This window comes from Eucyclogobius newberryi, unplaced genomic scaffold, assembly GCF_026437365.1.
Source record: "Eucyclogobius newberryi isolate DKJ021-1_F unplaced genomic scaffold, fEucNew1.0.hap1 SCAF_19, whole genome shotgun sequence".
Lineage (NCBI taxonomy): Eukaryota > Metazoa > Chordata > Actinopteri > Gobiiformes > Gobiidae > Eucyclogobius > Eucyclogobius newberryi.
The window spans coordinates 30,140,344-30,167,545 of NW_027315823.1; the positions used below are offsets into that span (position 1 = coordinate 30,140,344).

General features: G+C 39.6%; 1 protein-coding gene across 1 annotated transcript in view; it reads left to right on the plus strand.

Moving 5' to 3' along the window:
- ppp1r16b (protein phosphatase 1, regulatory subunit 16B) overlaps positions 1 to 27,202 on the plus strand; it is a 99,382-nt gene that overhangs the window by 13,022 nt on the left and 59,158 nt on the right. Inside the window, exon 2 of the mRNA XM_072452621.1 lies at positions 21,300 to 21,695. Within this exon, the coding sequence (XP_072308722.1) occupies positions 21,431 to 21,695 (265 nt within the window). The 5' untranslated portion in view covers positions 21,300 to 21,430. The remainder of the gene's footprint in view (positions 1 to 21,299; positions 21,696 to 27,202) is intronic.

A 27,202-nucleotide genomic window follows, 5' to 3' on the forward strand; every position in this document is an offset into this window, starting at 1 on the left:
ACTTCTTCCTCCAAAGGCTTAACTCTGCTCCAGAATATCATTGATTTAAAATTATTAGACCTCGATTCAATTAAGCTTCTGTATTTCTTTTCTGTCTAATGTGAGAGACAGTTGCCTCAATCATACGTTTGACTCTCTTGCTTCCCCCTTCTTACTATGACTCTAGTCTGCCTCTTCAGTAAAGACTGGCACATGCACCGCTCGCACACGTTGCTTGTGTGGTTAAGCGCTGTGCTGTCGCGCTGCCCTGGTTCATTCAATACATGTGGGAAGACAATGACCCAGAATCAGTTTGACCTGGCTTCTTTAAATCAAGCCTTCATCTCAGGACATAAATTCTCTCCCATGCCCCAGTTCAACCTGCGCCAACTAGGACAATATACAGTCAGAATCAAACTGCTCTGCCATAGAGTGTGGGACGGGGAGAAAAACTCGCTTCAGGAATAAAGTGAGAGATACAGCATTGTTTGGTTGTTATCAGACAGACATCTCCAGAGAATCAGAGTAATCCCAATGGAGGAAAAACGTCTTCTTCGTTTTTGTATTCAGGTGCTTTATGTCTGTGAGTGTTTCTTATATGCTTATGGGACACTATATCGTCCCTGTTGGGAAATTTGTCCTCTGCATTTGACCCATCCTTCAATGCCACTGGGGAAACCTGTCAAGGGACCCGTCTCCAGATCTTTCTGCTAGACTTGACATGACATGGGGAGAAACAAATATACAAATTCCACTCAGAAGGGCTTGACCTTCTTGCTGTGAGGCGAGAGTGCTAGCCACACTGCCACTGTGCCGCTACATATTGTAAAACATGATAATAGTATTCTTAATTTAACACTGCAGTTATTTTCAGCATGGTGCCACTGTTTTTGTTAAAGTTTGCTGTGTCTTTAGCAGTTCAGTCCTTCTGTGCTCCTATGAGGCCCGAGAGTCAATAAATCTTTGATGCACCTGTGAATGATTCAAGACAATATACATTGCAAAAAGAAACTTTTCCTCTTTAATTAGTTAACTAATTGATTATTTGATTTATTTAGTACCTTTAATGATATCCAAAGTGCTTAACAGTACCTAAAGTGTCCGCCAAAAGTATCGTTCATGCTAGTCGTCATCAAATACAAGCAAAATAAAGAAGCGCCATCTGGTGGCCACTCCAGTCATTACACAGGAGCAGCGTAGACTTGTGTGGAGGTGTGGGCGGGACTAAACCAATGTACTAGTGCTGGTTTCAGCCTGTCATTCAACTGTAAAGGAGAATCTGATCATCTGTGTCAATACTAACACCAAGGCACTCTGCTTCCTGTCTACAGCTCAGGAAACTCCAAAACAACACCAAATCTGATTGGCTACTGTAGTTTTCTGTTAACCTAACTCTTTTGTCTGTTGTAATGTAGAGACTTTTTATATCTGGGACAGGAATAAAAAAAAAAGTATCTTTGAATTAGCTGAATACATCATAAAAGCCTCAGAAACCTTCAGTATGAGCAGTTGTGTGTCTCATGGAGTTGGACTGTTCCTGACGTGCCTCACAGATTCTTAGTTGAAGATCACTAGAGCAAGTCACCTTGGGTTTGGATGTGAGGTAGTCACGTATGTTCTGCATTCTTCACATTTACGAGCGTTTTACAATAGAACTCAGGATATTTACTGCACCTAGTAAGTGTCCACGCATGACTGTGGAGCCACCTGTCGCTTCATTGAACTGAAATAGACGACAAGCATCCTCCTTTGAAGATATGTGTCTTTAATCATGCATGTGTTTGTGTGTGTCGTCTGGTTTATCTGTTTAGCCTCAGCAGCTGCTGGCCCCTTGCCTTTATGCTGCTCTGCTTTCTTTCATGCAGGCAAATGATTTTCTTTCTGGAAAATTAAATCTGCTTTATAGAAAATACAAAAGTGACTTGGAAATCAATGAGAGAGCATCAGACATAAGACAAACTTTGGCAGTATATAATTTACTTCTGTGTATAGCAAGGCTTTCTTACAGTAATTCCACACTTGTAATTTGCTATTATATATTAATTTGAGCACAGACTGGCAGCAGTATTTTAAATAAATAAATAAAGGATAACGATTAATTGTGTCATGAATTAAATCATGACTATTTGCAATAATTATTTATACCCTGACAGTAGTTAAAGGTTCACTAGCTAACCTTTCTGATATGAAGGTCTATTATGTGTCTCCATAGAGATATTATTGCTTTGCATTGAAAGTTGCACAGTGTGGCATTAAAGCTAGGGTACCTGACTTTATTCTTGTAAATTAGTTAATTTAGTCGGTCTACGTTCCTACCCTCACCTATGGTCATGAGCTTTGGGTAGTGACCGAAAGAACAAGATCGCGGATACAAGCGGTCGAAATGAGTTTCCTCCGCCGTGTGGCTGGGCGCTCCCTTAGAGATAAGGTGAGGAGCTCGGCCACACGGGGGGAGCTCGGAGTAGAGCCGCTGCTCCTCCACGTCGAGAGGAGCCAGCTGAGGTGGCTCGGGCATCTGTTCCGGATGCCTCCTGGGCGTGGAGGTGTTTCAGGCATGTCCCACCGGGAAGAGGCCCCGGGGAAGACCCAGGACACGCTGGAGAGACTATGTCTCTCGGCTGGCCTGGGAACGCCTCGGGATCCCCCCGGAGGAGTTAGAGGAAGTGTCTGGGGAGAAGGAAGTCTGGGAGTCCCTGCTCAGACTGCTGCCCCCGCGACCCGGCCCTGGATAAAGAGGTAGAAGATGGATGGATAGTTAATTTTGTTTTTTCCTGCCCTGCAAAAGCCACACTGTGACAAAATGAGACGGCTGGCTCTGTTGGTAGCATTTTATTTCTTGTAAACAGAGCTGCAACAGCTTTAGGGTTGACTATGCTTTGTCACAAAAAGCCGTGCAGGTGGCAGACTATGTGTGGTGTGGATGACTTCTGAACCATTCATGAGCTCTCTGACACACAAACATGAAATAAAAATGGACCACAGTCACGCTGTATAGCAATTAGTACAGAGGACACAAAACAATCATTTTGCAAAGGGTAACAACCTCCCTGTCCAGGGTGTACCCCGCCTAAGGTCACCCGTGACCCCAAACGGGAACGAGCGGTAGAAAAAATGAATGAACCCGCATAACAACCTCCCTGTCACAAATCCCTGCACACATGGTTATAGCCAATTACATCCAGTACATCAAAATCCCCAGTAATGTGTCCATGCATTGTGTTTTACAGAAATGGCTTCTGTCAATGTGACTCTGCCAGAGTTAGGGTTAGGGTTGTACTGGGGCTACTGATGCTCTCTAAGGTCATAGGTCAAATCTCGGTGTGGCACACAAAACAAACTGTTTCCTGTTTTAATGGCCAACTCTGTGTCATTCATGTCGCCTTAAATAATCACCTATAAATGGCTGCCATGACTGTTTAACTATGTTTCCACCTTGCTAGCTCTCGTGTTGCACACAGAAGCGATTAAAGATGTAATGTATTGCTAAGGTTTAGTAGCTAGATGCTTTAAGTACTTATTAACAGGTGCTGTATGCTGCAGTGTTTCTGGTATGCGGTGACTTGACCAAGTATTGATTTTCTGCACAGAATAATGCATTGCTAACTAGGCCCTCAAATTCCCTCGCTTTGACAAACAGAGCGACTACAATTATCTCCATCTCCTTCAAATGGATTTTTGCACACTTGTCTTGCTTTCATAACACTTAAAATGGACGCCAGTTTTTCTTCTGTATAGTCGCGTCCTGAGAGGCACAAAAGTAATTCGATTTTGTGTTCGAGTGCATATGATGCTCATTTTGAACTCAAATTGAGCTCAGTCTTTGTAAATGCAGTAGCAATAATCGGGTCATAATAGGGGAAATTGTACAAAAATGAACTCGGTGAAAAATCTATAATCAATCTGCAACAGTGCGTAAAGTAATCCAATTTTATTACCTTATTGTTTTTCTAATTCACATTAAAACCTCTTAAATGTTAGATCATTCCTCTAGAGTCGCATATTTTCAAACCTTGGAGCCATTTTGTTGAATCAAGTGATAAATTATTTTGGGTTAAACAATAATATTAAAATGTGATTATAGGCAAAACAAATATGTCCATGCCTTTTTGATACCATTTATTACAATCTATTATCCACACAAATATACAAAAATATGAACATAAGTCACACATTTCATATCTATATGTATTTATTTATTTATACATGGAGAAATGACATGAGCACTTATATAGATTATATAGACAAAATGTCAGTAAAACAATAAATAAAACAAATGTATAAAAAACACATACCATATGGAATAAAATGATTTAAAATAAGAGCACTGGCACTGTGGATAGTCTTTAACAAGTGCCTTGAATTCATGAAAAGGCATAACATTATTGAACTGAAAAAGTCTGAGTTCTGTCTCATATGCAGGGGCCATATGTCCCATGCGTGTACCTCTAGGACTGCTGCAGCTTTGCCCCCTTGTGCCTCACCAACCGGTTTCTGTGGGCTCCTAATCAGCTCTCCTGTGCTTTGGCCTTAGCGGGCGATTAAACGAATTAGCAGGCCTTGGAAACATTAGCACAGGTCTGCACCGCTCTGCCGGAGAGAGGGGAGGGGGTCAGTAGTGGGGGTCACGCTGCTCTCTTCTTTGTTCAGGCCCGTGTACACACTGTCCCATCACTGAGCAGCTCCTCTGAATGCGCACATTATGAAAGCAAAGGGAAAGAGGGACAGACGGCTATTGTGAGGGACACTGTTGCCGTTGTGTCTGTGTTTGGGGCGTCCCGACACGACACACGCCTCTCACCAGTAGGCAAGGCAAGGCAAGGCAAGTTTATTTGTAGAGCACATTTCATACACAAGGCAATTCAAAGTGCTTCACACAGCAGGAAAAAATGCATTCAAATCACAAAGAAATTACAGAAACAGAAATACAATAAAATTAACTAAATTAAAAATTATCAATCCAACTGATTTTCTAAACTAATAAAATCACAAACAAAAGAGAAGAGTGCAAAGAAAAAATCCTTTCAGTCATATGCGCAGCTAAACAAAACTGTTTTTAGCTTAGATTTGAACATTGTCAGAGTTGAAGCCTGTCTCACATCTTCAGGAAGACTGTTCCAGATTTTAGCTGCATAAAACTGAAACGCAGATTCCCCATGTTTTGTCCTGACTCTGGGCACCAGCAGGAGGCCGGTCCCTGAGGTCCTCAGAGTCCGAGATGGTTCATATGGCACTAACATATCCAAGATGTACTTTGGTGCTAGGCCATGGAGAGACTTGTACACAAGCAGAGCTGCTTTAAAGTCTATTCTCTGAGCCACAGGGAGCCAGTGCAGAGACCTGAGAACAGGACTAATGTGATCATACTTCCTGGTTCTAGTCAGGACCCGAGCAGCAGCGTTCTGGATGTACTGCAGCTGTTTTACAACTCGTTTGGAGAGACCAGTGAGCAGGCCGTTACAGTAGTCTAATCTACTGGAGACAAACGCATGGATAAGTCTCTCTAAATCTGGTTTTGACACTATATTTTTGATTTTGGCAATGTTTTTTAGATGGTAAAAAGCTGCTGATGTTATTGATTTGACGTGGCTATTAAAGTTCAAGTCTGAGTCCATTATTACCCCCAGATTTCTAATTTGGTTTGTAGGTTTTAGAGCGAGACTCTGGAGGTGACCGCTAACACTTTCTCTTTGTTTCTGTGGGCCAAAAACGATTATTTCAGTCTTGTCTGAGTTCAGCTGGAGAAAGTTGTTTTGCATCCACAAACTGATCTGTTGGATGCAGTGACAGAGTGAATCTACTGGTCCATAGTCACCTGCCGATAGTGAAACATAGATCTGAGTGTCGTCTGCATAATTGTGATAGGACACATTTTCACTGCGTATCAACTGACCTAACGGCAGCATGTAGAGGTTGAACAGAAGGGGACCCAGGACTGACCCTTGGGGCACTCCACAGGTCAGGGTCATGTGGTCTGAGACACAGCTACCAATTTCAACAAAGTACTTCCTGTCTTCCAGATAGGACCTTAACCAGTTTAGGGCAGTGCCAGTGATGCCCACCCAGTCCTCTAGTCTCTGTAAGAGGATCCCATGATCGACAGTGTCAAAAGCAGCACTCAGATCTAACAGAATTAAGACTGAGGCTTTGCCCGTGTCAGTGTTCAGGCGGATGTCATTTGTCACCTTGACAAGAGCAGTCTCAGTGCTGTGATGAGGTCTAAAACCTGACTGAAAAACATCAAATGAGTTGTTTATTAAGAGGAAATCTGTGAGCTGTTGGTAAACAACCTTTTCAAGGACTTTGCCCAAAAATGGCAGATTAGAGATGGGCCGGTAATGACTCAGTACTGCGGCATCAAGACTGCTCTTCTTTAGGAGAGGCTTTATGACCGCAGTTTTCAAAGACATTGGGAATGTTCCAGATTGAAGCGACATGTTAACTATGTGAGTGAATGGTGCTAACAAACTGTTCAGCACAGACTTTAGAAATTTGGTGGGTAACACATCAAGGCAGCATGTAGATGAACTCAGACTGGTGATGATCTCATGGACAGTTTTGTCAGTTACTGGTGCAAAGTGAGTTAGCTCTAAGTGTCTTGGTGGTTTTAGGGTAATTTTTTGCATTGTGGGATTTATAGCATTTTTAATGCCCTGAACTTTGTCATTAAAGAATAATGCAAACTCATTACACTTGGATGTGGAAATGAGTTCTAACGGCAGCTGAGCTGGAGGGTTTGTTAATCTGTTTACTGTGGCAAACAGGACACGCGAGTTGTTACTGCAGCTTCCAATTATTTCAGAAAAATATCTTTCCCTAGTTCTACATAAGATTAGGTTGTACATGTTCAGCTTTTCTTTGTAAATCTCTTTTTGAACCTGGAGCTTTGACTTGCGCCATTTCCGTTCGGCCCTGCGGCACTCCCTTTTCTTTGCCCTGACCGAATCATCATTTCTCCACGGCGCCTTCTGCTTATTTTTAACCATTTTAGCCTTTATAGGGGCGATGGTGTCCAGAACATTCAAAACACTAGATGTAACAGAGTTCAACAAATCATTTGCATTAGAACATGAGACATTTTCAAAGTTTATCATTTCCATAAACAGTGCACCTGTGCCATCACTTATGTGTCTCCTCTGAACAACTGCAGGACCAACCGGAGGTTGGGGAGAAACAGACAGGTCAAAGAAGACACAGAAATGATCAGACAGAGCAACATCGATCACATTAACATTTGAAATATTTACCCCCTTTGTAATTATGAGATCTAGAGTGTGTCCTTTGCTGTGGGTGGGGCCTCTCACATGCTGAGTAAGACTGAAGGTTTCAAGGACAGCATCAAGCTCTTTAGCGTTTCTGTCACAAACATTATCAACATGCACGTTGAAATCACCTGTAATGACCAAACCATCAAAGTCTGCATATGACTGAAAGCATCTCAGTAAAATCATCAATAAAACTTTGGCAGTGCTGGGGAGGCTTGTATAAAACAATGAAGAGAATGGATGGAGACCGTTTTAGCTCCATTTTAAAGGATACATACTCAAATGATGAAAACACCCCAAAAGACAACCTGCGGGTAATTATTTCATCTCTAAAGACAGCACAGACTCCACCCCCTTTTTTGTTTTCTCGTGTTTCAGATTCAAACTTAAAGTTGGGTGGAGCAGATTCTATCAGAACTACATTTCCTGTGTTTTTGTCAAGCCATGTTTCAGTTAAAAACATAAAATCAAGATTATAAGAAGAAATAAAATTATTAATTAAGAGAGATTTGTTACATAAGGATCTGACATTTAGCACAGCAAGTTTCAGACTAGTTTCAGTGGGACTGGGCTTTATCTTTTCACAGGGAATATGAATCACATTTCTCAGATTGGGCCTGACTCGCATTTTGTTTTTCCATCTGTGTGATGATGTGACTACAGAAATAGCACTAGGGGGGGCTCTTTTTACATAGGGCCCCGGGTTGGTTTGATTTTTAATGTGACAATAAGTCCCGGCAACGCTGAGACCCAGTGCATCCTAGCTATGGGAGATACCAGGTAAAAGGCGAGGTTGGATGGGTGGTGGGGCTTTTGTAGCCAAGGAGAGTTTGGGACCAGGTGAGAGGCGAGGGGGGATGGGTGGTGGGGCTTTTGTTGGTGTAGTCGGTATAGCCCTTGCTATATTGGGCGTGAGTGGAGCCATCTTAATGCCTGATTTGATCAGACTTTCAAAATGGCTGGGAAGGCCCATGGGTGAGAGTGGAGATGAGAAGGAGAATGATGAATCTTTAGTGGGAGTAGATGTTGCAGGGGGAACCCAGGGCTGGTGTGAAGGCAGGGGCGATGACAGGGATGTTGTTGGGCTTGTCACAGATGGGTCCAAGGCCTTTGAAGATTGTTCCTTTGCTGGAGGCGGTGGAGGTGAATGTGGAGCAGCTGGAGCTGAATCCTTTGCTGGTGGTGGTGGAGCAGCTGCTGATGAATCCTTTGGTGGAGGCTGAGGTTGTGGTGCTTTTGATGTTGAAACATTGGCTCGGTCTCTGGCTGAGGGAGCAGGAATTCTTCTCTCATTCCTCTCTTCTCTAACTATCTGCTCAGGACCCTGTCCAGGCCCAGTCCAATGCCTCAGAGCGTGGAGCAGGTTCTCTGTCAGCACCCTCACTCCACCTCTGCATAGGTGGGGGCCATTTCTCTTAAACAGGTCCTCTCGTTTCCAGAATAGATAGAAGTTCTCAATGTAGTGTAGTCCTCTCGGGGAGCACTCTTTGGACAGCCATGTGTTCAGCTGAAGAAGCCGGCTAAACTTGTTTATCCTCCTGTCGATGTTTGGAAGAGGTCCACTTATGAAAGTTTTGATTTCCATTTTATCAAGCACGTCGAATAACTTCAAGAAGTCTTTTTTCAAAACTTCAGTCTGTTCCCGCCGCATGTCCACTGCACCCACGTGCACAATCAGCTGTTTAGCTCCTCCATGCTTAGCCATAATATTTGGAAGGAGTGACGTTATCTCAGAAACAGTGGCGCTTGGAAAAGAATGTGTGTTTATCTTTTCATGCGTCATGTGACTTATCGCGCCGTCCCCAACTAAAACAATCTGCGTGACCTTGGCAGATCCTCCTCGCTGTATTTTGGCCACGTCATCTTTCCTTTTTTCATTTAATTCCATCTCTGAAAGTGGTAAAAATCTGTTGGTGAGCTGTATTTTAGGTGACTTCACGTTATCTTTGTATCGTTTAGGCTTTGCTCCAAGTTTGTTCCAAGAAACAGCCTGGTCTTTCTGGTTTTTAGACAGTTTCGGAAACGACACAGAGTCACTGCGGTTTAGGTTGAAAGTAGCAGTTTTTCTTGTAAAAAGTGTGCTCTTCTTACCGTCGGTTGACACAGGAATGGTATCGTGAAGAACTTTTTCAGATTCCAAAACAAATATCCGTGTTTTCAGCTCATTAATTTCTTGTTGATATTTCCGACAGCGTTCACAGTCTTTCTCACTTCTTCTCCCGGACATGTCGCTGGCGTCAGATATGTCGTTAAAACTGGAAAAATTTTCTTAAAATCCTTGGTTTACTTGAAAAAGTCTAAAGCAAAAATGTTTGGAAGACAAAAACTGATTAAAAAGAAAAATAAATAAGGAAAGCAGCGATAGCAAGCGGAGCGAGCAAAAAAGCGTGTGCACTCTTCGGAAGCAGGAAGCATGAAAATAGTAAATGTCACGCAGCCAGGGGCGTAAGTGTTCATGACGCGTCTTCAGCTGTTGGCCACAACGTTTGCTTGTGTCTCTGGGGACTAAAGTGTTTTGTTTTGTGTACAACATCTGGAGCACTACTTGACTTGACTTAAATGCCGGAGAAAAAACGCGTTGATTTGATGTCTTTGAGTGTGCAAATTGCCCTCCTAATTTTGCACTGTATGGTATTATTTTTTTTTTTTGTAAAGCCAAAATCACAACAGTATTTGCCTCGCAGGGCTGAACAGAATGGTTTATTTTAACTGCAGAAAGTTCAATCAAACAACGAAACAGTCATTGCAAAGGATGCAGACAATACCTGACAAAAGCATTCCCATTGTTGACCTGCACAGAGAAGACGTCTATTCTCCTCAAATCTTGCATACAAGAGTCCCAAAGAATGTGGTGTCTTTAGTATTAAATTGGTCCTTTCAGCTATTGAGTCGTACCCATTGAAGGCTGCACACATAATGTAACATAATAGATCTTATAAGCGAATAGGCCCCAGGCTAGGAAGTATGAAATGTCTCTGAAGTGTCTGACTGCTATCATAAATATCATGTTTTGTAACTTGATTATCTTGCTAATAAAAAGTCAAATTCAGACCCCCCCTAAAAATGTAATCAAAATCTGACCACAACTTTTTCAAATATTTTTCCTGTAGTTCTGTTCGTCACTGACACGTAAAGCCATACATTTGACTTCTGTCCTTCATCTGACAGTCACAGTAATGTGGACAGATGTGTGAATAGACTCTGACTTATGGACCTTGGCTAGAATTCACCCCGTGGTCAGCTCAACTGCTTTATCAAGTAGGCGACTGAAATACTGATGTACCTCCCCGTAATATTTCAAACCTCAACGCCGCTGCACATTTAGCTCATTTTGCCAGGATTATCCCGACAGCTCAATTGATCGTCGTAGAAACTATGTACGGCTGTGTGTGAAACAAAGTGGAGATTTAGATGGATTTCCTGATGTTCGTACCAAACAATAGGAGTTCATGCTCTTCTTAACCACATCTTTCATCATTCAATTACCAGTTGGATTTGAAATTTCAGGCATAGAAGAAATATAGATCATCCTGAAGCACATGCTCTAGGATTAGCTCAGGCAGTGAATATGTTTTGTGTTATTACTTGTGCTCCTGTCTCTTTCTTTTCTTTCTTCTAATTGTGTGATAACCTTTAGCAATTGAGCGTTTCCCGGTTAATAGCTTGTGTCTTTTTTCTGTAAAACTCATTGCGATAAGCTATTGCTGGTTATCTTTGGCCATATGAATATAATGGTCTTTGGGGTTATTTAAGAAGATATGAGACCTTTTATAATGACATGATTTTGGGTGAATGGCATTCCGTTAAAGCTGGCTGTCAATGTAACTCTAATTAAAATCTTTTGTAAGTGCCTAAATGGATTGGCCGCATTGTCATGTTGTACCCGTTTCAAATACTACAATGATTAATTCATATGAAAGCTGTGCTAATGTTTTAAAAAGTGAGCATTGTCTTTGGCCTGGAGTCTTGGGGTGGTTTGACGAGGCGATTAGAACTGGTCTTTAAGAATGTGCCATCACGTTCAGCGCTGGCAGACAGACGAGGCCCTTCGGTGCAAGCAAAGCATTTCCATTTGGAACATTTATATGAAACGTGAGGGCGGACTGCTCACCCTATTATATTAATGCTGGATTCAACATCTGGATGACTTCAAATCAACTTATACAGTGTTTTTTAGGCTCCTGTGAATGTTCTGTGCTGGATGTTTCAGGTTAGATTTGTGTTTCAGAATCGAGTTTGTCTGTGTTTTCTCTGACGGGTATTTTTCGAGACAAGTCCAGAGGAAGCCACAGTCAGCACAGCAGACCACAGATTCAGTAGAACCAGAATGTTCCATGGCTTGTTGTGCTTGAAAAGAAAACGAAACTGGCTTAAATATTTGCTGTTTATGAGGAAGTACAGACTAGACCAGCAGACACATTTGTTCCACTGTTCCACTTACAATGCAGTTAACATTTGGGCTGAGCTGTGTATTGCAAAAGTATCGATATCGCAATATTGGCTGATGCAATAAACGATATTGCAACAAACAAAATAGATTGCAATAACATCAAGGTCTTTCATTCATACAGTTTTTGAAATGAAAACGTTGAAAAACATTCAGTGTTTATTAGCCTTGATTTGGTCTCGTTTTTTATTTCAACTGAGTTTGACTAATACATAAAGACATATTTTAGTTTTAATATAACGGAAATTCATATCACTTAACGTAAACATATAATGCAACCCTAGTTAACACGACCTTCCTCCAGCAAGCCGTCCTGCCACTGCCATTAGCTCACAGTGTACATATTGTTATGTTTCTAGACTTTTGTCCAGTAATCACTAAATATTCTTATGCCTGGCCACAATGTTGCTATGGCCACCGGGTGTATACAAGTTAGAAACACTCACAGCCTCACCCATTTTAACATCATAACAAACTTAACTGTTCCGTTAAGCTAAACTCAAAAGTATTAAATCAGACTCTTAGAATAAGGATAATGGTTTTGAGTTATATTATTGCACTTTACATTTGAAACAAGTCTTAAAGTGCAACAGTTAATTCAAATCAATCAAGGAAGGATTACGAGCTTTATCTGATCTGTTCAATTCATCTAGTAAAGGACCACTGGGTTTGATAAAGAAAGTGCATTTATCTTATGTTGAAAATGTCAGTTTAATGTCCAAAACCTTGACCTAAAAGAGCATTTTTAATGATCCTGGTATTAAGATAAGGTAAGGAATATTTTATTGTCCCACATAGGAGACCTTTGTATTGAATGAAGTATATTTCTTAGTACTGAAATAGTTTGAAATGTTGGCACTGTGACAACACTAAAACCAAACAATACAGAAGAATCATGACGTTTTAAGATGCGAATCCGAACTTGGTAAAGGTTTATAATCAATATCTTGACAAACGTTTGATTCTTTAGAAAAATATATGCCGTAAAACTTTAGATCCCCCATTGCTCTAATCTGACCCATCTCTAAACCCATTTACCTGTAAACCTGTGTATGGTCACATAAATAATATTTTCCTTGACCTGTCGGCTCATGGCAGCAATCAAATCATGCTGCTTTTAGTGCTCGGAGTAGAGATGTGGAAATGCAAATAAAGCTATGCTGTAATCAAGAAATGAAAAGCAGGGAAATATTGCAATCGGTTCAGCTGAGGTTTACAGATTAAGCACTTCCACTTAATGTAATGCACTGTGCTTACGTCCATTCACCGTTCTAATACTGATGAATGGCCTGAACCCGGCTGGTTTGAGGAGATATTATTGAGTGAATTAAAGCTATTGTTAGCATTAGAACATATCTCTATGGATGGGGTCACACTATTTACCAAGCTGAGCAGTGTATTTACACCTCCAGAAGGAAGCGCCACATTTCAATTGGGTAAACACATTTGTGGCATATCGGTTTGTCCTTGAGAATGGTTTAAAATCACAAGTGCACACAGCATCTCCGTTGAGAAAGATAACCGGAAGAAACAGGCTATAATGACAAACAGCTCAGAGATACAGCTGCAGAGATATATTAAATTCTTACTAGACACAACAGAAATGCAATCAACAATTTAATTCCATCGCACAACAACACATTCTGGTATTATACATTTCTGACCCATTCAAAAGATGACATTTGGGATTAGAATGTTTCTTTTGTGGTGAAAAGGCTGAGTATACGGTTCATGAATGTATTATTAAAAATGCAGACTTTAGATCACAAAAAGGAACCTTATAACCATTCAGCCCAGGACTGTAGACTTTCCATTAAGTCAATGTCATAATAATGTTTAATCCGGTCGCCGTGGTTCAACTTTCAATTGTCCTGCCCTCGCTTGACTGAAATCCAACTTTTGAACTGTTTTACTATCTGCATTATTATATCTTCCGCGTCCGCGTCTCCTGCTGACCATGGTGCTGAATCTTTCAGAACTCTTATGTTTTTTAATTCCTTTTGTCTGGAAACAAGGTCTTTCTCTTAATCATGGTTTATGTCACATGCCTAGTATACATTTTGCTTTTAGAAAATAGTGGTTTAGCAGTTCACCCGTGAGCAGACACAAACATTTAGGTGTCTTGCAGGTTGAATGTTTCAAATTCACAAAACCCTTGCCCTTCACAAGCTTATTTTTTAAACTTAATTGCACATCTAATCACAATGCGCTTCTGAAAATATGTTTTTCTCCCAAAACAGCTCAGCCCTGTTATCTTTGCTGTAGCTGATTCTACCCCAGCAGCATTTAAGTTTGCCAACTCGAGCTGTACAGTGTCGGACTTCACTTCGTTCAGTGAGTTCAGATGTCATGCCTTATTTGACAATAAACAATAGTTAATTAATTCAAGTGAAATAAAATGTGTGCTTTTCTCCCAAAGACACTCATGTGACACAGTTTCTATTCTTAGGCTCGACTGTATGTATTTCAACAAACACGTAAAGAGCTGACAGATAATCTTAAAGCCAGATTGTCATTCTTCTGAAGAAATAGAAAGCGTTTTCCTCCACATTGTTGAAAACCATGGCTAGATTTATATCTTTTTTTTTTTTTTATAAAGGAACCAGAATTCACCACTGTGAATTATACTCTAAAGTTGGATGGCAATCATTGGAGCATGTGGATGCCAGAAGAGAACAGCACTGCCTTTTGTTTGTTGACAAGACTTTTGTTGGTATTATTCCTGATTATTAACACGTGTGCTGAGATTTCCTCACGTGTTTATTTCACATTCACGCCGTATCAACACAGAAATGGGGAAAAAAGGCTTTCCGCTCCATTTCTATGGACCAAAACACAGATGTTTTTCTAAATTCTGTAATCTTGTATCATGAATGAATTTAAGGCACTTGTTGAAGATTACACACACTTGCTTTGCATGGTCTTATTCTGTGTGTTATTGTTTTTAATGTATTGAATATTCTATTAATGGTTTTATTGATATTTTAGCTAGATATCTTCTATACTTGTTTTATCTGTGTTTTGTGAACACAGGGTTCCCGTGAAAGCTTCTCTCATTGAGGTCTCCCCCTGTAATAAATATAAAGTTATCATTTATTGTCCCCGTTGGGAAGGATAAGATGAGATAAGATAATCCTTTATTGGCCACTGTGCAGATTTTACTTGATGAAACTAATATATATTTTTTTCTCTTGTTGTCAAAAACCATTGCCATGCCATGTAGACCTCAACTGTGAAAGCACACCTTTGATATGTGCAGCTTGGAAACTGATTGAGGTCAATCTGTGATTTGCTTGGCTCTGGGGAGCGGATGTGATAGGACCAAAAGGGCTTACAGTTGCCCATGGCTTCCTGTTATTTACATATCTCCAGACTGTTTGCTTTTTGGCCTCCGGTGGACACTGTAGCAAAAACACTGCAGACAATGACACATCTTTAAAGGAATAAGACGGTAAAGCAAATCCTGATTTTAATTCAAGTGTGAGTAATCATAATTACTTTTACTGTCACCACTTTAATATTCAAGTCGTCTAGTTTGTTGTGTTGTGCTTGTGGTGCTCTACTGTGGTGTAATTCACTTGTTGCATCTGGGTCGGTTGGAGAAATGTTGTCAGGCAAAAGAAAATCTGATATGCCGGAAAAAAACATGCTTGAAACTTGAGATAAAACATGGAGAGAAGTTAAGTTTGTACTCGGAGAACGTCAAGATTCTGTTTTCTTAGGAGCACCCCCAGGAAGAGCTGAAAGGGACATGATTTATTTAAAAGTGCATGGCTATAGATAGGACTGGGCAATGTGGTGAAAAAATATGAATCTCCTTTTTTTCTCATATTCATCGATCTCGATTTTTGATTCAATTTTATTTGGTCTTTCCAAAAAAAAAAAGGCTTTTACATAGGAATGATTTAATGGGTATAAACTATACAGACTTTTATTCTGTGCCATTTACCAGAAATAATATTAACAGTTCTTCCTCCAAAGTCTGACCTTTGCTCAAAACCACATGTTTTTACTGACCGACATCGACTGTGGACCTCTCCATTCAAAAACCTCCCAAATAATTGGCAAATCTACATGGCTCAATCTCCATCTGTCGATATTTTGATTAATTGCGCCCTAGCTATAGGCATTCTTTCTTGCAAGAACGCTTGTTGCATAGAGCAAAAAATAAAAAACATGAAATGCTTAATCTTTGGCCTAGACACATGAAACTTGGAACAGTGATAGAGCTGGCGGCATCTCTGTATGATAAACAGGAAGTCAGCCATGTTGAATTGAAGTGGCACCGCCATGTTTGACTTTTTTCTTTTCAAAATCGTACTTGTCCTAGGTTTTTCGTCCGATCGAGCTCAAAACGACACTTTTGCATCTAGAGACATTGAAATGTAATACAAATTTCAAAAAATTGATATTCTTTACGGTCTCCGCGTAACACGCCCTCAAAAAAGGCTTAATTTCCTGTTTTTTCAAGGACAAGTCACGCCTAATGGAATTGATCTACAGAGCTCATATTTCACTCACTAATGCGTTTTTATGGTCTGAGTGGAAATGATTAATACCCATGTAACAAATTTACTCTATAGCGCCCCCTACCCATTGTGTGAAAACCTCAACATCGTCTGATTTGTTTGAAACTCATGGGCTATATTCTCCTCAAGACGCCATGAAAAAAAGTTTTTTTCACTATTGGTCAGCACGGACGCAATTAATGCCTTCACTTCCTCTTTTATTTTGATGGGACATTTCCTCTTGTGCCGCGGTCTTAGCATTAGCGACGGGTCTCTGTTGCTAGGTGAATATAGTATAAAGTCTTTAGACTTTATTCTTTAGGCTTTATTCTTTAGACTTTGTTCTTTCTGCCACAACTTGGGTATTTTTGACCCCCTGAACGTCAATGAAAAGTCCCGGGTCACCGAGGCTCTCTCTCTTTCTCCCTGCTCAGGTCTGCGTTCAGGACAATCTTGCATTTTGTAAGGACAAACAACTACTTGAATCGCAAACTACGCAATCATCAATGGTGAATTACTGAGCGTCGTTTGGTTTAATTTTCTTTATTATTATTATTATTATTATTATTATTATTATAAACATACAGCCATTAGATATATCTGTAATGCTGTTTAAAAAAGTAAGGTAATCTTAATACTTTTATATAACGTGTCTCCACTGTGAGAAGTAACCGTTTCCAAAGCGGTCCGGCTCACTTTGGCTCCCAAACACTTTTGAGTGAGATGATTGGATAAAAGAAACTCTGACTCAGGATGAAACAAGACATGCAAAAAGCAGATAGAAACCGAAAAGAATACTTCCTCACCAAGCGCTTGTTGAACCGACAAACTTAGCAAAACAAAGCTAGCGCATGTTAGCATCCACGTTTATTGATGCATGGCACTCGCGCCAAGACCCAAAATATTATAGTTCCAGTGCATGCATAATGCAGCTCACATTATCCAAACCCTATATTACATAAAAAGAAGCTAAAACGCAATGTAAAGGTGCAGAAAAGGGCCATAAATACAGAAAATGCTGACAATAAACAGGAAGTATATCACAGTGCCACAAACTTGGAATTACTGAACGTCTTGTGGTGAATTGCTGAGATCGGCCTTATGATTCAGGTACCATTTAGATTTTATTTATTAAGACAACATTTTTTATGTTTGGGTGACGTCAGCTGCTCACGTAGCTGGGAGACCAGGGACAATCTAAACGTAAGGGCCCATGCCGCCCGGGAGTTGAATCCTTGTTTTGAGGAAAGATAGCCACCAGTTCTTGCTGGACTTTTGGTATTTTTCAGCCCTGTCATTAGTCTAATAAACAAACGCCTGTAGAGCTATAAAAATAATAATTTTCGTTTCTTTTGTCGGCTTTAACACTGAGAAATAGAACCATTTGTTGATTAAAGATATGCAAACACTAAACTACTTAATTAGATTGAATGTATCCGCTATTGACATCAGAACCTTGTAATAGGATTTCTAAAAGGAGTGGGTCGTGTTCGCTCATTTTGAATGAAATTGGACTCTTAAAAGTGTGTTGTTTTAAATGTAAAGTGAGTTGCGCATGTGCTCGTGTCTGTGTTGCACTAATGTCATTACCTGTGCTCTGATTTACTGATGTGATCAACAGTGGCTCCTGGGTTTTACATCCACCTCCGCCACGGACATCAAAGTCAGAGGAGAGAGAGAGCGTGGTTTTGTTTGTAGTGCTGAAGTTAATGTACGTGGCTGTTGCACCACACGTCATGTGGAGGGAATATGGTCTGACGCTCCCCCATTGTTAAAAAGAAACAGCCGTTGTGGTGGTTTTGTAGATGCATGGTTACCCATACTGTATAGGTTTGCAATATATTGAAATTTAGATAATATTATGAAGGTTGTTTTGAAGATATGTATAATGTTGTTATGGCATTTTAAAATAAGGGTATACAGTGATATTTCACATTTTGTAATTAATGACTGATATTTTACATTTGTTTGATAATTACACCTCAGCTAATATGTATAAATATATGGTTTAATGCATTTTTGTTGGATTGACTCTACAGGAGTCCAAAAAATAAATAAATCTATATATATATTTAGATCACCCACCCCTGGTTACAAAAAACTTGACAATGTAACTCAGCATAAGCTCTGTATTTTTGCCATGATCTTAATTTCAATTTGAAAACATATTGTGACACAATTATTTTATTTGTTTATTTAAATGGATCCCATTAGCTGAAAGTCGTGCAATTAGCTAGTCTTCCTGGGTCCTTTACAATTAAAAACTGATTCAAATATATTAACATGGTTTATCAATCATTCCATTTCATAATATCTCATAACAGTATCAATTTAACTGTTCTTTGAAAGTAATGTTACATATCTTATCTTATCTTATTTCAGTCCATAATAGTGTATAGTGCTTATTGGAATGACATATTTTTTTTATAGCAACTTCAAGTGTTAAAAATCTGACACATGACTCTTTATGTTAATTTTAAATGATTGCTTATTTTTTAATTGACTAATTTTAATAGGAAAGTGGTTCCAAATGGATATTGCCCCGTACAAAACAGTTATTTTCATAAAGGTGGATTTGGGATGTGGTGGGATAAGATGACTATGATTGACTGCAGTTCTGGTATTAGATTTATGAACGGAATCAAAGTAGACTCGATATAAAAGCCGACATTAAGGTCATTGTGTTGTATAACAAGGCGCCTAATGTAACTTGTGTTCTTTTGTCCAAATCAAGCCATGACAGAGTGGAATACATCAGTTTTGATTAGTAATAGAATGTATTTGGACTGTGTGTTTCCTATTACTTTGTGTGTTGTCCTCATAGTTTGTAGTGTCATAAAACTGCAGTTGTATGCTGCTCAATATTGCATACACTAGATATTTTCTCGGTCGCCTTCAGGTGTGCTTCCAGACCATAACACTGCTGCTTTTTATCACTTCCCTCTGTGCTCTTATGTATTCTCCCACTTTCTTGGTGATTCTGTACAATGCACTTGCTGTACTACTCTGAGTGCTTTATATATCTGCCCTGAGCAAGTGGAGCAAGGAAACTGCTGACAAATTTGAAATCAGCGTAGAACAAATGTGCAACCCATTGGCGCTAAAGCTTATTTGAGCAAATTAAAGGTCCAGTACCAGCCCCAACAAATCATTTGCTTTAAGCTGAGTGGGCTTGCTGAGTTATTTAGAGTCTGAGGAGAATGTTTCACACTTAGGTTAGCCACATGCATGCACTAAAAATGTGTACATGATTTGCACACACATTTGAACACTTTGGTTGGCTGTTCAACTGAAAATGATGCTTCAGGAAGAGACTGCCGCTTCCTGTCTGTATTTCGTGAGGTTTGGATGGTGCGCTGATGGAAACAAAAGCGTGAAGTGAGGATTTGAACTGTGGAAAAACCCTGCCACGTTAGTTTGACATTTTAATTATAGACTTTGAGAAAGTTGTACTGGACAGTGTAGCTGAGGATGCAGCTGCAGTGTTGCAATACAACCCAGTGCTGTTTCTACATGAGTTTTGTCTGTTTTGCAGTTTTTAGGGCTAAATGGACTCACAGGGACATACACATGGAATTCAGTTATTGTGGACGTCTCTCAGGCCTGTCACAATAACGCCCTTTAAAATTGTGATATATGTCCACATCAAAATATGATTATTAACTCATTTATTGAGACTACTTCATGTCACTGACACGATAACCTGTGCAAAATATCCTTCAAAAAAGTACTGCAGAAGTTACTTGTTCAACTCTCTAAAGGTCAGATTTTATTGTTCTAAATAAAAATAACACAATTTTTCTCTATAGTGCAAAGAAAATGTATTTAATCCCACAAAAGATCGTTCCTGCTCAAATTTATTGAACAATAAGTTGATATTGTAATTAATGTGACAGGCATGACAGGACTAATACTCTTACCTACTTTTTCCGTTCTCGCTGACTTTACTGAACAAGTATACGAGCAATAGCTGATGTGCATAAAAAATAAACAGTTGACATGTTTTATTTTCAGCAGCCGTAGTGGCCCATAACTGCTGACCAAAGTGTTCAATATGCCCTTGTTCCATTTACAGCCGTCTATATTACTGAGCAACAGTTAAAAATCCCCTCTTCAGCTCAGTGCCCCACAAGACTATTTTTCTCGTATAACTCGGTGTCTTTTCACACTGCCGTCTACGCAGGAAGCGGTTAACCATGATGGAAGATTGTACAATAACGTCTCACAAAGCAAATGGAAAAAGGACACAGACACTTAGTCGACCATTTGGGTGAACACTGAATATAAGAGTCAACTTTGAATTGTAGGTTGTGTGCATCGACTTAATTGGAAAAGTGAGGTAAAAGATTGCTTTTGATACTGATAACCATGACGTGAGCGCGACTTATATACAAGCTCTGGCTGTTTAAAGAGGAACATATTGTTTAAAAGGTCACCACAGATGCGTTTGAGAGTTTGAACATCTGTGTCATTTTATAGCCCAGAACTGCATTTGGGGTCAGGTGTATTGTATCGTATTTATTCTAATTTTTTGCAAGTACATGTTAAAAAGTGGAGCTTCAATTTGACTACTAAAGTGCGTATGTTTTGCCACAAAGCTTTTTAGACCACTGATTTCTAAATGTCTGTATTCTCCTATAGGGCGTTTGATCTGAGATTTACAAGAAGCTGCACTCAACGACTTACACATTTTTTGACTGAAGTGTTTATTAAAGTTTCAGGCAGTAACGTTTTTATGAACACCAGGTCAGCCTCGGCCTGTCTCTTCTGAGGGAGTTTACTGCTGCTGTAAGATGCTCGGGAACACACAACGGGATTGGACGTAGCCTTGAATTTTAGGGTCCATAAATACAGCTGTTAGCTTCCTGAACTTCTATGATGAGAACTAATATATATGTATTATCACACACTATTCTAGATACATTTGAAACTATATAATTGATGATAAAATTAATGTAACGGCAATGTCCCCATATCGAATTTTAGTGTTACAATTATTATTATTATTATTATATTGTGAGATCATCCATAAATTGAAACAGTACTCCTTGATTCTGATAAGATTTTATATGAATTTCTCACACTTTATTCTGTATTTTTCAGGCCACGTGCTACTGAAACCATGTCAATGAGGATGCAGGGAGGAGGCCACTACCGAAAGCGCAGCCCTTGCCAACCTGCAGCTCACTAAAAGCCCATCTCGTTCACCCCTCACTACGAACCCCGACCCTGCCATGGCCAACCATCTGGAGCTGATCCAGGAGCTGCAGCAGCTGGACAAGGTGCCCAGTCTGGAGAGGCTACGGGCGGCCCAGAAGAGGAGGACACAGCAGCTGAAGCGATGGGCCGTGTACGAGAAGGAGATGCAGAACAAGAAGAAGAAGGCCGACAAGAAGGGCCGCTGCATCAATAACAACCAGCAGGAGGCCAAGAGGCACGTGTCGTTTGCTGCTAATGTGGCGCTACTGGAAGCATCAGCCCGTAATGATCCGGAAGAAGGTGAGAGCAGATACATAATATGATACCTATCTATATGATACCTGGTGTATAGCATTGGAAATGGTTTGTCATGCCTGGTGTGCCAAAAAAAACAGTCTGATGCTGCTTTGTTTGAATGAAATCAGACCTATAGTCAATATCAAAATATATATAATGCACAGAATAGAAAAGTCTGATGGTGATTGTATGTCTTAATAGCCTACGAGTACCATATATCATAAACACACATTCTCCTTATGAGACACAAATCTTTTAATAAAAGAGATGAAGTCCAATCATTAAACCAAATAAACAACTAACTCCTGATTTAATTACCTATACTGTAGACTACATTATTGCATATTGTACTTTATTAAAAAGTTATTCAGTAAATTAACAGAAAAAAAGGAATTGTGAAGAATTGTGACAAAACTACCGTATTTTCTGGACTATAAGTCGCACCAGCCTAAAAATGCATAATAGAGAAGAAACAAACATATAGATGTCGCACTGGAGTATGAAAGACGGTTGCAAGTGTGAAAATAACAAATAATTTCACATATAAGTCGCGCCGGAGTATAAGTATACAAGTATAAGTCGCACCCCGGCCAAAACTATGAAAAAAAGGTGCGACTTATAGTCCGGAAATTACGGTGTATCGTCCCATCGCTTAAGTCTACCTTTTCACACGGACATTTTAGGAAATATTTTAACGGTTCTAGTTGATCTTATATTTCATAAAGATAAAAACATAACTGGTGCTCAATGCTGCATCTCTAAGAAAATCAAATCTCACGGAAGAACCATGTATAGAATGACACATATGCAGTGGCTTGGAACGCCTGCCCCATTTGATCCTTTCATCAGCCGCCATACTGTGTCTCGCGGTTTAGTCCGGCCAGTAGTACTTTGTTGCCTTTCCCTTCTTCGGCCGGTTCATTTAAAGGTAATCTCTCAGAGGTGATGGTGGCGTACGGTGCAGGTGTTTCATCTCCTGCATCACACTGTGGGACATAATTGTTTTCTGAGGATCTTTGCTTTCTGATCTTGTCCGGCCATTCGACACATTCTGCCAAGACGAAACAACCAATGTAAGAAAACACTGCGTGCCCCTGTCATCCCTGTCCGAGCGGAGAGATACAGCCCGGTTTGTTTATGTCATTTATAGCTAGATCCTTGTGATGTATTGTATGGACTTCCAGGTGATTTGTGAAAGTTGCTTTTTAGATTTACGTTGCCTCGTGCTGAAATTGTTTAAAGTTTAAAGTCTTATGACAAGAAGGATGCCCAAGTACCAACAATAAAGCACTACATGCACTACAAGCACTATATGAAGCTAATTGACGAAGAAATGCTAAACTTTTCACGTCTTTATTGAACAAAGTGCTTAAATATGTGTTGACACAGCACAACTCAGAGGTTGGGGACACTACATTTGAGTAATTACTCTCATTTCCACCTCACCTCTGCTCGTGAGCCTTTATCAAAATGTCAAGGTCAGGGAAACCATCGGCCAAACGCAGTCCATTTTAACCGAATTTGTTCTGCCAGCAAATCTGATCATTGAAGTAATAGAACTGCCACACTGCGATGCAGCTGTGCCTGTCCTTTAATTAAAATTCCCTCACATGGCACTTCACCCTTCTCGTTTAGGAAATAATTGTTTTCCTCTAGTTCAGTCTCCTGCGGATGCCACAATACCAAGAGTGATACAGGCTGTTATCACTCAGATATGCTATCTCCTTGAACTTCTGCTCCAAAAATAATTTGAATTTGCCTTATCAGAGCAGAACTGGCCTATGAGTATACTATTGTACATATCAGCCACACCAAGCTGTCATAAAAGGCTGTCGGTGTGTGCACAGACCAGGCTCAGACTCATAGTGTATTCATAAACAGAGGAGCAGAAACGGACCTGAGATTAGAGTATTAGAGCTACTTTATAACCTTTTGTTTAGTGTTTGCTTTGCCGCGTTATTGTTTGCATCTGAGGAAAGTGTGTTAACTACAGCCCAGTTGTCGGTGGGTCAGAGTCCGTTTGATATCTCGCAAATATCTGGCAATTAAATTAATCACTGAAGTTTTGTAATATCTAACATTGTACTATTTTAAGTTGAATGTCTTATCACTGCAACAAGAGAGTAATTGGACTACCATGTTAATACAATTTTAGACAAATAGAATATGCACGTTAGGGCCCAACCATTATGGCATTTCGGGGGCGGCGATATGAGGCCAATATATAAGGAAGTAGACAATAGCCAATATAACTACATATATTTAGTATAGTAAAATCAATAGTTTGTGGGCAGATATAGTAAAGTGTGTCCGGCTCTATTCATTTTCAAATGGGTTTATTTAGGCTACATTTACTGTCTCTTAAGAGTAGAGATTGACTGATATATCGGCTGGCCAATATATCGGGTCGATATATGAAACATTTCGAATATTGGTCATTGGCTGTAATTTTGTCATGAAGGCCAGTTTTTGATCAGTCACTACTTGGGCGGCTATAGCCAGGAAGGACCCATGGAAGGATCCCACCTTCTGATCCATGCTCAGCTTCCGCACAGCTCTGGAGAGCAGCGGCTGGGCTCGATGTACATGTTTGGGTGAACAAATAGTAAGACTCCTTTCTCCCTCTAACTTTAAGCCAAAGTTTACAGCGTGGATTTAACCAATACAACATTTTACAACAAAAGTATCTCATTGCAATCCTAGTGGTGCTGCTTGTTAATAGGCAGTTGAAACATTTCCCAAAGTACAATGGGTGATGTACAAAACGATGCTGTAAATGTGACCTTCTCTGTTGTGCTCTCGTCTCGTGCACGTACAAGTTTGGTGTTATGTTCCGTGTTCATCTCATAGCGAGGAAACTGACCATTAGATAGTGCTTTCCACTCCTGAGATTTTCTTGTGAAAAAGATGTTTCACGTTTGTAACTGTAAATCTTCTCGGCATACTGTATACTGTTAATTAATTAATATTATAAAAATAAGATATATAATAGGAATAAGAATAGTAAAACATGAATTAAATGTAAATTGGCCTTGTAAATCGCCCTTGAAAATCGGCCATAGAAATACCTGTATTGGGCGAACTCGACTTAACAATTAATTTTAAAAGCTGAAAGTTTGTTTGCACAATATTGTTTTTGATGGACTTAAACTATCGAAGTGAATTTCCGAGCCTGCGGTGAGCCTAATGAATGTGTGCGTTGCAGTAATTAATATGCGTCCATTATCACCTCTTATCACAAGTCATTTACATGTCAGTGTCAGTCCAGGAAACACAGATACAGCCATAATCACTTTACAGAGGCCAATGAGAGAACAAAGGCAGTGTTTACAATGTTGTGGTAGCACTTTATGTGCTAAGAGCTAACTAAAGTGAACGAAAGAAACAAAGCATCAAAATGGACACATTTACAACACTCACGCTCAGACAGGCCACATCACAAATAATACTTCACAAGATTTATTTGAATCCCGACTTCAAATGATTGTCTGTTGGACAGTAGGGTACAGTGACTTTTATAGATGGGCAAGCAGATTTAGTGTTCATCAGTGTTTTTGTGCAAAAGTGAAAAAAGCCTCCTGTCTGCCAAATTGCTGAATGGAGTAAATAGTTTCACTTCACCGATCAAGTCATGACATAATGTAGACACATAAGTGAGTGAGTCCATCTGCAGACACACATGCTGCTGCACACGGCTGTGAGCTGCTCCAGATGGACTGAAATGCCAGGAATTTGCCTCAACCGGACGCTCTGTCAGTGTCTAACCTCAATAAACATTTGATTTTAAAGATAAAGACTTTGATTGATTGAAATTTAACAAATTGCTGAAAAATGAGTGGTAATTCTTGAAAGCTCTGGTTTAGATGCTTGGTTTCAGCTGTGGGAGACACAGCGATGGTGTTGTGAAGTGTGTCAGGTTTGAAGTCCTAAGAGCTCTTTGTGGCACTTACACACTTTGAAGCCAGGATGGTTTAGCCACTCATGTTCATGTACCTCTTTATTTGTTGGAAAACCAAAAGATGTCCATTAACAAAAGACCAGTCTTCTAAACTCACTAATGTCTTGTCATATTTTTTTGCGTAACAATATAATGCAGTTATTATTTATCTTATAAACATTCAGAAAACAAATTTAGTCCTGATAATTTATTGTACATTCCGCTTTGAAGTTGGATATAAAGAAAACAATAATTTAAGTTTTTACATGTGTTTTGCATTATTCCATTGACAATATTTCGACTATATTTTTTGCAGCAATGTGCTAAAACATAATTATGTGTAAATCTTTTGGTATTATATGTCTCAAGTGTTGCACAAAACACAACAATATTTTTCCTACAAGTTAACATTTACCATAAGCGCCCCTTAATAACTGACACTCATTGGACAATTATATATATTTGCCGTCACAGTATTCTTCCTTTTGAATGTCTTTCTGAATGCGACTGGGCAGAAAACCGCGAGACTGAGAAGTTCTAAATCGAAATGATCAGTTGCTTGTTAGTGTCTAAAAGATCCTTCCTCCTGAAAACATTAGCTGTAAAACACATAAAGAAAAAATAGAAAAATTTGCGGCAACATTGTTCTGTAGAGATCAGGTGTGTTTCTGGTAACAATTAAAGGTTATTAACACATTTGCCCCAGCACTGCTCAAAAGGATTAAAACAAGCAACTAGCCACACAATGTTTGGCATTGAAGAGACCCTAACCCGCTGGTCATACAACAGATCCGGACAAGGCAACAATAAGGAGTGTTTATTTTTCTTTTATTTGCAGTTATTGCAGCTTTTTGTTTTATTTAAGTTATTTACAATTGTCCTGCATTCACCAAAATTAGCATTTTGAAGTGTTTATCATACGATTTCATATATAGGTTATATGGGATTACAGTTAGTTAAGTTAATTTATTAAAGTGTACTTACAGAAGCTATTACTACTACTACTACTACTACTACTACTACTACTACTACTACTACTACTACTACTACTACTACTACTACTACTACTACTACTACTACCACTATTACTAACTACTAACTAACGCCTACTAACTAATGATTACTAACTAATGACTACTAACTACTACTAACTATTGACTATGAACTAACTAGTACTAACAAACTACTACTAACTACTAACTAACTACTACTAACTAACTGACTACTACTAACCACTACTAATGTACTACTACTACTACTACTACTACTACTACTACTACTACTACTACTACTACTACTACTACTACTACTACTACTACTACTACTACTACTACTACTGTGTATTTATGTAGTGCTTTTCCATCTTCAAGCCACTCAAAACATTTTACAAGGGGTGAAGTGTCTTGCCTAAGGACACAATGACATTTCCTCTGGACCCCCACTGTGGCCCCTGGTGTTCTAGTGGTCTCCCATCCAAGTGCTTCAGAGAGCTGATGAAAATGGCAAGGCAAGTGTTATTGGTAGAGCACAATTCATACACAAGGCAATTCAAAGTGCTTCACACAACCGGGAC